Source organism: Lissotriton vulgaris, chromosome 2_2 (assembly GCF_964263255.1).
Source record: "Lissotriton vulgaris chromosome 2_2, aLisVul1.2, whole genome shotgun sequence".
Classification (NCBI taxonomy): Eukaryota; Metazoa; Chordata; class Amphibia; order Caudata; family Salamandridae; genus Lissotriton; species Lissotriton vulgaris.
Window position 1 is genome coordinate 295,027,066 of NC_141688.1, and position 14,990 is coordinate 295,042,055.

Below are 14,990 nucleotides of genomic sequence, written 5' to 3' on the forward strand. Positions count from 1 at the left end.
CCCGAGATGGTACGCCTTCTTCTGGCGCAGGGCTTTACAACGTGACGCATCTGGGAGATGCGTCACGTTGTAAATACCCCGCACCATGGCGCATCTTTTGCGCCGCCGCTGCGTCACAAAAGTGATGCAACGGCGGCGTAAAAGAGGCGCAAGGGGCTTGTAAATCTCCCCTATAGTATCCTTTGCCACCCTCTGCATAGGCCTTTCATTATTTTTTCAAGAGAAAATACAAACCATCTACTCTTCATTCTCCACAAGGGTACTAATAACTACACCTTTTCCCTCTTCTCACCTACCTCATACTTGGTCTGAATTCAGTACCTTCAGCCTGGAGGCTTCTCTCATTCAGTTGGAAAAAACGAAGTCCGGGTCTCCATTAGACCCTTGTCCAGCTAGGTTCTTTAAACTTCTGGCCCCATTACTAAACCCCACTTAAATCTACACTGGAACTCTTCTTTGAAAACAGGCATTTTTCTTTTAGTCTGGAAAACTGCACTTGTTCAACCCATCCTCAAGAAAGAGGATGCAGATCCGGCTGAATTTAAAAACTTTAGGCCATCTCCCTCCTGCCGGCACCAGCTAAAATCCTGGAAAAGGAAGTACAGAAACAATTATCTGAATTCGTAGAATTTAACAAACTTCTCCACGACTCCCAGTCTGACTTTAGGTCCGGGTACAGCACAGAGACAGTGCTGCTGGAAATAGCTGAGACTGTCCGGGAGACCTTGGATAATGGTCACTGTGCAATGCTCGTTAGATCTGTCTGCAGCGATCGATACGGTGTCACACATGATCCTTCTAGCTAGACTCAGACAACTGTGAGTGACAGGGACCACTCTATCGTGGTTGGCTCCTTTCTTGAAGACCGGTGCCAGAAAATATTGCTGCATCCTCACATCTCATCCCCGCGCCCCATAGTTTGTGGAGTAGCCCAAGGCTCGGCCTTAAGCCTGACTCTTTTGAATGTTTACCTCTCCCCTCTAGCTCCGCTAATTGAACAGCATGGGGTAAGTGTCATCTCATACGCTGATGATACACAGCTTGTGTTTTCCTTTAGGGATTTTGCCGAGGCAGCATTCTCAAACTTTAGACATTGTCAAATCGATATCTCAGTCTGAATTACCGATAACTGTCTGAGGCTGAATACTAACAAACCGAAGGTTCTGTTCTTTAACCATCCATCTCCTCCTCACTCGGACTTATGGTGGCCATCCAAGCTCTATCCCCCCCCCCCCCCTCAACCTGTGTCCTCAGCTAGGAACTTGGGGTTCAAGTTTGACTCTGCCCTTTCATGCAAGACTCAGATAAGCCATGTTTCCTCTTCATGTTTTTGGGAAATGAAGTCCCTGTGGAGATTCCTCCATCTCTGACCCATGGACTGTAGAAAAACAGTGGTCCATGCACTGATCACGTCTCAGTTAGACTACGCTAATAGTATGTACCTGGGTCTGCCAGACTACCTGATCAGGAAGCTAGGGACTCTACAAAATGTAGCCGCCAGGCTCACAAGAAATATCCCGATACGACACCACATATCCCCCATCTACGTAGCTTGCATTGGCTGCCAGTAAAAATGAGGATAGAATTCAATACGCTAACTCTCCCATACAGGGCAGTCAGAGAAACGGGCCCTAACTACCTGAGGAAAAGACTCTGTAAATACCATCAGACAAGGAGCCTGAGATCCAATCTTCAAGAACTCCTTGTTAATCCCCCCTTTGCAAAAGCTAGATTTGGGGGCTGGTCATTTATGGTAAGAACTGCCCATCTGTGGAACTCCTTGCCCGAACACATCAGGAAGGCCAACTCTGAATCTGCTTTCCGCAAACTTCTAAAAACTTGTTTTTTTGGCCTTCCCTAGCACCTGTAACTATTGGTATTCTGCTTCCACCTCCTGATTTCCACATTTAGCTCTGGGTTTCCTCCACTGGAGGCAGCTGCACGCTCTACAAGCTTTGCTTACCACCGACATAATACACATAATCTATAGTACCATCCCTTTCACAGATGTCACTAATCTAATCTGTAATCATCACAACCTATACTAAACAGAAATACTAGCATCATCTCCACCACAATAACTGACAGAGATGCAGTCATCCTACAGAGCAACCAGACCCATCTCTGCTTACCACTGACACAACCCACATCATCTACAGTGCCATCGCAGCCAGACATTTCACTCACCTAACCTGTAATCATCACCACCCATGCTTATCACAGACACAAGCATCATCTGCGTCACAAGATCTATCACATCTTTCATCAACCTACAGCATAAGAAGGACCATCTGTGCTTACCACTGACACAATCACTATCATCTACAGTACCATCCCTGCCGCAGATGTCACTCATCCAATCTGTAATCCTCATCACCTACTCTTATCACAGACACAACCATACTCTCCGTCACACTATCTGTCCGAATCAATCTATAGTGTAAGAAAGACTATCTGTGCTTACCGCTGACACAATCTGCATCATCTACAATAAAAACCTTGCAGAAGATGTCACTCATCTCATCTGTAATCATCACCACCCACGCTTATCGCAGACAAGCATAATCTGCACCACAAGACCTTTCATAGATGCAGTCAACTTAAAGTGTACACAGCACCAACTTTGCTTAGCACTGACACAATCCGCATCATCTTTAGTACCATCCCTGCCAAAGATGTCACCCATCTAATCTGTAAACATCACCAACCACGCTTATCACAGACAAAAGCATCATCTCCATCAGAAGACGTCACAGATGCAGTGAATCTACAGTGTAACCACAACCATCTTCGCATAACACTGACGCAATCTGCATTATCTACAGTAACATCAATGCGCACATGTCACTCATCTAATCTATAATCATCAGCAGCTATGCTTTTCACAGACACAAGCATCATCTCCACCACACGACCTATTTCAGGTGCAGTCAATCTACAGTGCAACCACAACCATCTCTGTTTCCCACTGACAGTATCTGCATCATCTACAGTACCATCGATGGCACACATGTCACTCAATCTGTAATCAACACCTCCCAAGTTTCTCAGAGCCACAACAACAACTGAAGAGATGCAGTCAATCCACAGTGTAACCAGCAACATCTCTGCTTACCATTGGCACAATCTGCATCATCTACAGTGCGATCCCTGCCGCAGATTTCACTCACCTAATCTGTAATCATCACCACCCATACTTATCACAGACACAAGCATTATCTACAAGACGAGACATGACACAGATGCATTCAATCTAGAGTGTGACCAGCACCATCTCTGCTAATCACTGACACAATCTGCATAATCTACAGTACCATCCCTGCAGCAGATGTTACTCATCTAATCTGTAATTATAAGCAACCAAGCTTATCACAGACACAAGCTGCATCTCGACCACACATATGCAGTCAATCTACAGTGTAACCAGCACCATCTCTACTTACCACTACCACAATCTGCAGTAAGGAAGAGGTGTGGCGCCACGGCCAGGGCGACTGACTCTGGAATCTGGGGATCACGGTTCAATCCCCGGTGCCAGCAGCAGATTAGCCCAGCACCATGTGACTCTGGGCAATAGCTTGCTTAATCTTCCTGACGGCCCCCAGCTCCTAGAGGCCCTTGATTGGTGATTGTTCGCGCTTTACAAATGTGGATTATCATTATTACCATCGCTGCCACAGATGTCACTCATATATTTTGTAATCATCACTACCCCACCCATTCTTATCACAGACTTTACTATGATCTCCACCACAAGACCCATTCACAGATACAGTCAATCTACAGTGTAACCAGCACGATCTCTGCTTACCGCTGGCACAATTCCCATCATCTATAGTACCATCCCTGCTGCAGATGTCACTCATCTAATCAGTAATCATCACCATCCATGATTATCACAGACACAAACATCATCTACGTCACAAGATCTGTCACGACTGTCCTCAATCTACAGCAAAGGAAGGACCATCTGCACTTACCACTGACACTATCAGTATCCTCCACAGTACTATCCCTACTTCAGAATGTTGCTGGGATATTGCACATACACAGAACTATGCGCAGGAAATCAGGACCTCAGTGTGTAGGGGCTAAACCTTCCTACTGCCTCAGTACCCAAAATCCCAAAACCGACAAGCTTTAGTGTCTCATTTGTACTCCTACATAATCACAAAGCTACAAATTATTAGACAACCTAGAACACAACACTCCCTACTCTCTCAGGAATGGTGGTAGTAACACGTACCTTTTCATTCACTCACTCGTACTTGTCCACAATAAGATTAGATAGAAACATGGTTATAGTTTAAAACATTTATTTTTAACTGTTGTGCTGTATAATGCACTATACGAGCCACTACCAGCAGCAAAACACATAAACCTAACACAGTTAGCATTGTAGCAAGTCCATAGACTATGAAAGGGGAAATCAACGTATACAGACATTGAATAAAGGACTATAAGGCCTAACCACCCTCCCCTTGGAAAGAAGAAGTTTTATTATATAACTAGCAGCCCGCCCCAGCGTTGCCTGGGGCAGAAAGGGGCTGGGGGTAGCATTTGATGCGTGCGTGCCCTAAGGGCGCCCGCCCGTCCTCTGTGCACACCCGCTCCCGCTCCGACCCCGTCCCACCCCGACTCCTCCCGGCCGTCCCTCCGTGCACACCCGCTCCCCTCCCGCCCCGACGTGACTCCAATGTGCCTTTAACTCACCTGAGATGCCGCTCCTTCCCGCGCTCCTCACTTCACCGCCGCTCCATGTCCGCCGCTCCTCTTCGTCATGACGCACCTGAGCCGCCGCTACTCCTCGCGCTCCTCACTTCACCGCCGCTCCATGCCGCTCCTCCTCGTCATCACACACGTCGCAGCCAGCGCTACGTTGCGGCCAGCGCAGCGTCGCGGCCGGCGCTACTTTCAGGGAACTACTTTTGTTTAAAAGTTATATTTTTTAATTTACGTTTTTAAAAATTTTTTATAGCCTATGTCCATCTGCACACCCTGACAATTTCTACAATGTATCGGGTGTGTGGATTGGCGCTTGGGTTCCTGAGTTTACTTGGCTCAAAGGTGTGTGTTCTCTCTTTATAATAGTAGTATAGAAGGAAGATCTCTGGGCTTTGTCAGAAAACCCCATACCTTAGTGCCTAGATGGTAGTTTTCACATCATAGGCACAGCATAGCTCTTCTCCCTGGAAAGGTCCCTCTCCAGGGATCAAACCAACATGCAATCCCATAATATCGTAATACAAGTACAGCGTGCAGCTGTGTAGCATGTTTTGTCTAAGGTCTAGGGACTGACCTGAACAGAATAACAAGGGGCATTGTTTATCGACCTTGTACGTGTGCGGACTAAACTTCAGGAACAGGCAGAGAACTCAGAAATCAGACAGTTCTCATGAGAAAGGCACAAACAGAGTCTTGCAAAATAAAGTCATGTAGTAACATGCGCAAAGGCAGCATCATGGCAGCAGAGTTCATGCTATTTTAGCAATGTTGACAATGTCCCCAACGGCCATACTGCACTCTCCCCCTGGACACGTCATAGCATACAGATAAAAGGACCCAAACAGAGTTTAAAGGTTAGCAGAGGCAAGAGGCCTCAAAAAAAGATTTTTGTTGTTCATTGAGAACAGGATTTTTTTGGAGTTGAAACATCCATCAAAGTACGTGATCCCAAATATGCAATTTGTTCCGAAAGGTCATCCCTATCTTTTGTAGCAAATAGGGATGCCATCCAACCAAGTAGATCGAAGGAACACATGTGTTCCTCATAATCTAATGCCTCCAAAAGCATATCCGGGCAACTTACGTGTTATTCAATGAAACTCCATTACAAAGGGTGCTGTGCAGCTGCACAGATATTCCATTCAGCCAGCACTCCAACAGCAGACGCGCGTGCCCTGCGGCCATCCCGTGAACAGACCTGGTCATGGGCCACTAAGGGACCCGTTAACAGATCATTATCGGGGTCAGTGCATGACGTATTGGAAAAGCATGAATCCAAAGCTGAATAGAAAGGGAATAGTTGGCAGTAAAACACAGGTTGCACGCAAGTGAAGTAGGCAAAGTGAAAAGTTAGTCCATAAGTCACGCTGAGCATTGCTAATAGCAAGCATCGAAAAAGCTGCTGCATTTAGTCACTGTACAGTTGCAATTGGCTGGATCTGTGCAGTACCACAAGATGGGCAGCCATTGCGTAACAGGAGCAGAAGTGCTAGCATGCCAGCCACTAGAGCCAGTATTAATGGAAAGCCTCCGAAGGCGCTGGAAAATATAGAATATACAAAGGCTGGTATTAGTCCAAAAATCCTCTGAAAAGAAGTTACAAGGCCGGATCCTACAAGTAAAAAAAAATTAGCAAGGCCTTCTGTATCAGATGCATTAAATATTCTATGTATCAGTTCTAAAAAATGTAGTAGGAGATTCGTGTTCAGCAGTGACTGAATCTCACCAGATGTTATAGCCACCTGCAATTCGAAGGTGTCTCGAGCCGAAGTGAGAGCCATTTCTTGTTGAAACAATAGTGCTTTGAGTCTGCTTTAATTTATTGAAATCTGTCTTCACAGTAGGAATGGAACACCAAAGGGAACTATCCACAGCCTAGTGTGGAGATGGAAATAGCACATTGCTGCAACAAGTTGCACAGTGGGAAAACATTACTATATACGGGATGCCTGCCCGAAAGCCACAGCACTCGATGTTGTTCAAAATAAGATAACTGCCATTAGAAAGCAATATGAGAGTGGGAATTATTGCCGGAACTGGTGTTCCCTTTGAAAAACAAACCAGAATAGGTGCAGACACATTTCAAGCACTGTGCAATTCAACTTGTTTGCACACTAGGGAGTGTTCTACTGTGGAATCGCAGTCCTCTCCTGTTAAGAAAACTTCTGTATTCTCCCGTTGACATCTGTAAGTAAATGGAAGGGACCAAAATTTATGCAGGAATGAACCGCCCAAGGGTTCGAAGCAGCCTATCGGGAAATGTTTCAAGCAAGATTTAAACTGAAACAGTAAAAAAGGCAGAGAGATAACGCAATGATTCAGCCATACAGCCAAATCAGTTTCCACTACAGAAAATGACTAGTATTCCAATTGTTCAATGTGTAATAGTGTGTATGTAGCATCTTTTATGGACATGTACCTCTGTTTCTCAGTTAGTTTAAAAGGTAAAAACAATGCTGAAACATTCAAATAATCCCTTGGTACTTTTGCAATTTTGAGTGTCTGTAATATCCATGTGAATTGCATTATAGATCGTAATTGATTTTTACCACGATATAAAACAGAAGCATCATTCTGAACAATATCAATAACAGATATTATCCACCACTGCAAGAACTTTTTCCAAATTAGCTTTGTCATTTTGGAGCAGACAGGTTGCTGCTTCAATTTGAGAAATTTTCCATAGTTCATTGTATGTTGCATAGATATTTTTTTTTGATCTTGGAGATTTAGGACCTAAGAGAAAATCAGACAAGTAGATGTGGCTTGACAAAACTGGCAGATGTTGTTTCACCGATGACGGAGTGGAATGTTCTAACCACTGTTGACACAATTTTACCACCGAATATGTGGTGACCGAGTGTGAATGTGGTATCAGGGGTCAGGTCGAGTTTGTGTGAAACCTGTTGTCGCATTATAAAAACACAGTATACAAGCATTAGAATTGGTTTGCCACAACAACCATCCCAAAGGGTCAACATCAGAGATATTGAAACTGTCATTTTGAAACAGAGCTTGTAGGACATCTATTGTATAATTGGTGTGATTAAGCCAATTATCAGATTCAGCCAATGACGGAATGGAAGGAGTATTGAAATTTCTGGCAGTAGTCATGTCAAAACAAGTAGTTTGGTGCACCGTGTCATTTAAATTTGAAAACAATATTTGAGTCGGTATCAGGCATACACGATGCAAAGCCTCGATTACTTGCACCTGCCAAATTTTAGATCCCAAATCGATTTTAAATCAATTGTATTTTCCCAGTGATCATAACCCTGTAAGGCCAAGTCAGTCCTAAAACTGTTTGAATATTGAATATACTAACTTCATGTGTGTCAAAATAAATTTTGATTGAGACGGAATTTTCAGTTTAAGGAAATAGGAGTTTGGATTGGACGTGTTATAGTCAGTGAAATAAGTTTACTTATTTTTAAGTGTTTTTGAGCTACCCTGTAACGGAGTTGGGCACTGTTCCCACTGTGTGTAATTAAAAGTGGGTCTTAACATGTTTGTTTTGTGCAAGAAATGGTGGCCATAGTGTTGATAACAGAACAAATCAGCATAATTGGCAGTATTTAAATATAAATCTTCAGCATCAAAAGCAGCATAATATTTCAAACCAAAAAACTATGAATATACTGCTTGTACTTCCCAATCATCAGAATGTATGTCTAGTGTTACCACACCTTCTAAGGAGACACGAAACACATATGTTATCTTAAGGACCTTTTGTCGAATTTCGAATGCTACTTTATCCTAAATGATGCCGTCTGCAACTGGGAAAGCTGAAAGGTTCCCAATTGATTGATTTTGTTTCATGATATGGGACGATGTGTGGGGAGCCAGAATACCATCTACCAACTTTACAGCAGAGCGTTCTGGCAAATAATGACCATTGATGAGCAAGAAGAACACTGTCACAAATCCAATTGACTAAAAAGGAAAATCAGGATAAGCACCAACCAGATGTAGGTCCAGCGCGGGACCAGGTAAGTCTTTTTGAACCAAGAGAACAAAAATACTTGTTTTTGATGGTGCAGATGCCACAGAAGAAGACAAAGAATAGTCATATTAGAAGCTGGTACGGTCCTCAAAATAACCGCTGACACCCACATTCAGCAATGGTGGCAGCGCAGCATTATCCTCATGATGTAAAGGACTGTCCAGTACCTCTATATGACACTCATCAGTAGGATAAATAAACTCAACATCCGTGTTGAAAAGCACTGTGGATGAAGACACAGAAGGCAAAAGACTAGCCGAACTTTCCATCTCACCCTCACCGACACTGGAATCAGTTGAAGATGCAGACATCACCAGATTCAAAGGAAGAGCGTTGGAGGAAACACTCAGAGTCACGCTATTCAGAATCGGCCAGATGGTGTAACTTGACATTATCTTTTCGACCAGGCAAAGGTGGCAGTATCACTATACGAGTGATACTGCCAATAAGAACCTGGACCGGTACATGATAAGGGGGACCAAATAATTTTTTGTTCTCAACCCTTTTTTGTACAGGATCTCCAATCTTGGGAAGCCAGCAGAGGACATGAATCAGTATTGCTGCGTCAGTGGAAGAGGGCATATGTTCAGCAGCGTAGCTGTCACAGGTCTTTTGAACATAGTAGAGTGGTTATCTTAGTCAAATGTGGCAGCCGCTGCCACCACTTCTAATCATCAAGGTCAGGCAAAAACATTTTGATGCCAAAGAACATTTTGTATGGGGTCCGCCCACCCAGAGATATTCTTGGGAGATTATTTAGTGCACGTTGTACCCCACACAAATGAGCAAGCCAGTTCCTGCCAGTACCTAAGATTCCAGCTGTCAAAGACTGCTTTAAGTCATGGTTCATTCGCTCCACTATAGAATTGCCCAAAGGCCTGTATGGAGACTAAAACTGCACCAGCAACCCCAAAGATTTCAACGCGTCCTTGTACGGACCTTGGTCTGAATGGAAGGTGCCACAGGCAAACGTCCCGACAAAGACATGCAAATCTCTAATGATATTTTGAGTGTCAGCACTGCATTGTGACAAACCCAGAGGAGTCTAGAGCACGATTGAACTGCAACAAAAAGATATTTATATGCAGTATTGGAACTCAATGGACCTCAGTGATCAAGATATATACAGCCAAAGGCTAATTTGATATATATAGCTGTGTCTGTGGTGGACGTGAAACAGTAGTGGGTTTAATTTGTTGACAAATGTCACAAGAAAGCACATAACTATGGCTTTATTTATTTAAAGATCCCCACCATTAACGTTGTTGTAGAATAGACACTGTCACAGACACTCCAGCATGTGCAGAAGTCATGCCCACATGTTCTGCTGTGATCAATGGAAGTATGCGGTCCATGTTGTTGTTCGGGAGATTTGGCTGCATCATCAGCCAAAGAATTACAAACAGCATGTGCTCCCACACGCTATTGGCCAAGAGTGTGAATAACCTGTGTGAGTGGCAGGTGTTTTTGAAGCTCCTCCATTCGAACCCATAGCCTTTTATGCTTTATTGTGCTACCCTTAGAGTCTCAATAATCTTTTTGAGACCAAAAGAATATGTTGTCATTAAAAGACTGGAGACAGTAGTAAGAATCGCACATAACAAGAGTATTCACATTAACAACTTCAGACCGGTATCGAACCTTTCTCTTTTATCCAAAACTCTTGAAAGATGCGTTCTTCCACAGCTAACCCAACACCTAGAGAATATCAAGTTACTAGACCCTCCTCAATCAGGATTCAGAAAGGGATGCAGTACTGAGACCGCAATCTTAAATGTCTTAGATGATCTCCACAAATCACTTGACTCAGACCAATGCAGCCTTCTAATTCTCCTCGATGTATTGGCCTCGTTTGACACTGTAGATCACAATCTGCTCCTCAAAGTCCTCCAGGAAAGAGTGGGCATTGAATTGACGGTACTAAACTGGTTCTCCTCCTTTCTTCTCAACTGCACGCAAAGATTAAAAATCAATAACTCTGAGTCTGACCCCCTTCCCATCAACAGAGGAGTTCCCCAAGGGTCAGTACTCTCTCCTGAACTTTTCAACATTTACATGGAACGCCTCACCACTCTTCTCAGGAACTCTAACATCCCCTTCCACCTCTACGCAGATGATACACAACTTTATCTGGAAACCACCGCGATCAAAGACATACACAGACTAAATGTCACGCTCAAAGAGGTCCAACATTGGCTCTTAGCGAACCATCTCAAACTCAACCAAGAAAAAACAGAAATTCTCTTCATTTTTAACAGCGATGAAAACCCCCAAATCGAAGAATGGCTCACAGCCATTGATGCCCTCATTGGTGCCCTTGCGCCAAAGGACTCGGTGAAATCCCTATGTCTTACCCTTGACCCCAAACTGGACAAGAAAAAAAACATCTCAAAAGCCGCCAAAAGTGCATTTCTAAATTTGAAACTGCTATACAAAATAATACCCTTCCTCCCACCGAAAGATCTTAAACAAGTCGCCCAGGCACTGGTGCTCTCCAGAATTGATTACGGAATCGCAGCCCTGACTGGGACAGCAAAATCCCACCTAGGTCCCTTGACCACCACCCTCAATGCCGCAGCAAGAATAGACACAGGAACTAAGAAATTCAAACACATTTCTCCGGCACTCAAGGAGCTGAAATGGCTACCTATTGATCAACGAGTCAGCTTCCGAACAGCCTGTCTCACCCACAAAGCCCTGCACACCGGTAAACCAGAATACCTGGCCACCAAACTCAAAAGGGCTGGCCAGTCCAGGAACCTCAGAAGCTCCAACACACTTCTACTCCCACTGAAAGCACGGTAACTCAAAACCGCAAACAAATCCTTTACAGGAAATGCACCTAAGATCTGGAACTCCATCCCTCCCCACATCCGAACGATCACCTTCTTTCCGAAATTCAAGATCCTTCCCAAAGCCCTCTTCCTTGAGCGCTCTTAACTGCAACGGAAACTCCAAAAGTGACTCTTCCAGATATCCCTCTGCCTGAAGATCTGTATTGTAACTTCGTTTTTGAACGATCTTAAGTTGATAACCTGCAGATGTTTGTCCTTGCCAATAACTGCTCTTTACTGTACTTGCTGTGAAGCGCTCTGATACCCTGGGGTCCAGCTAGCGCTATACAATACTTCTAAATAAAATTTTTAAAAAATCTACAAACTCGAGAGCTAGAATAAGAGTACACAGCTCAACCAATTGCGCCACACAGTCTCCAAGAACTTGCGTATGCACAATCGAAGACTTAAATTCAGCATTTACAATTGAACCAGCAATAAAAGCGCAGGCCGGGGAATAAGCATGTTTTGACTCAATGGCCGGTTAAGCCGAGCCATCGGTGTAAATGATACAGTTGTACTCTTCCAAAGGAAGCAAGGACAATGGAGGAGGATGAACATATTCATACTGTAAAAACTCCTGTGTTTGGAGAGCAGGATCAAATATAAACGTGACATCAGCGACAGTATCCCATTGGGAATGTAAAGCCTTAGAGTTTGGTACACTTGCATTAGTCACCGCTTCTAAAGCAGGAATAGGCGAAACGGATGTATGACGTTACAACGCAGGCTATTACAACGCCTGCCTTTACAACGCGGTTTTTACATCGCATACCTTTACAACGCATAGCGCTTAGAGGTGCTGGATAGTGAAAAGTTTCATTTTCTATTCCAACTCCAGTCCCCGTGGACACTAGGGAAGGTGTTGGATAGAAAATTAAACTTATTCCCGATCCTAGAGCGCCCCCCAGCGCAATGCGTTGTAATGGTTTGCGTTGTAATGACCGCGTTGTAATGGTAGTGCGTTGTAAAGGTTTCGTTGTAAAGGTTGTTCACCAGGCGAAACCATCAGAATGCATTTTCCCTGCGCCAGCGAGCATTCTTTGAGAATCACCATTTAGACTGCAGTCAAAATCTTATCAACATTTAAAAAGCGAATTTCCGCTGCTGTGCACAGGTGTGATTTGTATGCAATAGGTACTGTGTCCCCTTGTTGAACATTAGGTACGTTAAACCCACCGTCCCTGGTACAATACATATGACCAGATACGTAGAATTATCACATGTCAACAAGAAGTTAGTCTCTAGCAGATCAGACTGCAAAGATCATAGAACAAAGGTATGTTCTGGTAACTAGCAGGCAAAAGTAAATGTAGGTTGTATCAACGCATAGAGCAGTTTGATACGCTGGGCATAATTGGGAATGTATGTCCTCCAGATATTAAAAATACCAGCAAAGACTGAAGTTTCTTTAGTGTAGTAGGAGGTTGCAGTTGTACATATTTCTCCAGAAAGTGGGGTGCTAACCCCCTACCTTCATTGTTGTGCTCATTGGCCAACAAGAGCACTGCCTAACAAGCGATGTGTGATTGTGCAAAATTAAATTTGTATCCATAGTCGGCAAACAATAATATAATTCTGTCGACTCGGACTAGATGCGGCATCAGCTTGTTGTCTGTCAGATAAATATCATCAACGTACGAGAACGCAACAGGGTCTATGCTGTGTAATAAAGACGCAACACGTGCAGCATAAGCCCCGGGGCTTGCCCATAGGCAAGCGTGTAATTTTTTTGAAATTTCAGACGGCGGTAAATGTTGTCAAGTCACGGCTCTCAGGAGACAAGTTGTGACTGTAGAAACCAATGGATATATCCAGTGTCGTCATATATCTTTTACAAATGATGCTGTTCACTAGCGCAGAGCTGTGGGTTTTCAGTACCGCAAATATATGACAATGACTAATCAAATTTTGATAATCTAATGCAAAGAGGTATGAACCATCCTGTTTCGATACCGTAATAAGCGGATTATTTATCTGTAATACATAGGATTAAATTACACCTTGATATTCCAATTGAGTCAGAACATCACAAACAGGAGCTTTTCCCTCCCGTCTGATCGGATATTGTGGTTGTGGCTGTGACCGTAATGGAATCTCGTGTGCCGGTGAATCCCTATCCCAGCCCACTTGATTATGGTACAGTGCTGGGGCAAGGGCCAAAGCCCACTCCGCTGCGTAAGCCTCTGCATGTTCCACAGGGACGTATGGTGAAAAACTCAGAAGTATCAAGTCCTCCCCTCTAGAAGCGGCCAACACAAATGGTGGAGGCCAATCCGCCTCCGCCAACAAAAAGTCATAGGAAGAAGTGAGATTTTCCCCAAAAAAACACAGTAACTATGCGCTGTATATCACCTTCAATTTGGAGGACTATTTCATAGAGTCTATCCGGGAGAGCCATTTGATTATCTGCTGTTTCTACTGTAATAAATGTATCAGTTGCTCTCGCGTTTAGACAGGGATGCAGTGCCTCCCGCACTATGGTTACCTCTGCTGCGCTGTCAAGCAGAGTCACTGCCCATTGCCAGTCTAGGAGCAGCATCCTCACCATCTGAGGCGTATTTAGCTGTTAAATGAGCAACGTTCTTCTTTTGATTTGGGGTCCAAACTAAGGCAGTCCTTCTTCTTTGACCTTCACATCAAACTGCCGAGGTTGATCCCGTCCCTGTTAAGAGGTCGCACCTTTACAGCAATCTTGACGCTCTCCACCACCGACTCGAGACTCCGATGAGTCCTATAAAGAACAAGGAGAGCGCTGATCAGGAACTTGATATCTATTACGAGACTTAATTTTCGCGTGAACGCTCAAATCATAAGTTCGCTCAGAAGATTCCGGTGTCGGTGAACCAGCAGGCGAACCCTGCTTCTGTTGTTGCTGCCCCTGTTTTTCCAGTTCTTTTTATGAAAGAACGGGTGCCCTTCCATCTCAGGTTGGGCTTTCTATTGAAATAGATTTTGAGGTTGAATAAATGGCTTAATTCCCAGATTATTGCATCCTAAGGTTTTATTACCTTTAGCAATAATCTTTGGCAATTCGCGCTGTTTGTCTGCGTCTGCAACAGCCTCCAAGCGTTGCGCTACCTGCAAGCTTACTGCATCACCCTTAACATTAGCAAGGATCATATTGCAAACAATATTGAATGCTCCCACCAGTCTCATCCACAACTCCAGGGCCGCCTCGGCCTCATGTTCATCTTGAACACGTAACAAATGGAAGGGAGAACGTTCATTGAGGGGCTGCCGAAACACATCGAATAAACCAATGCAAACACTTAACCCCAAGTGTTACAATCAGCCAACTCGGGAACCAGGCCTTTAGGTACACTCATTGTCAGGATTCTATGTTTCTCCACAGGTGTGGTATTTTGAAAAACATCTTTGAGTTGTCAAAATTTTTCAGAAAACCAATAAGGAAGTTCATCCTTATT

At 44.0% G+C, this 14,990-nt stretch overlaps 1 protein-coding gene across 1 annotated transcript in view; it reads right to left on the reverse strand.

Annotated features, from left to right (window-relative positions):
• LOC147729328 (astacin-like metalloendopeptidase) overlaps positions 1–14,990 on the reverse strand; it is a 335,057-nt gene that overhangs the window by 71,401 nt on the left and 248,666 nt on the right. The window contains exon 9 of the mRNA XM_086959823.1: positions 14,574–14,756. Coding sequence (XP_086815949.1) covers positions 14,574–14,756 — 183 coding nt within the window. The remainder of the gene's footprint in view (positions 1–14,573; positions 14,757–14,990) is intronic.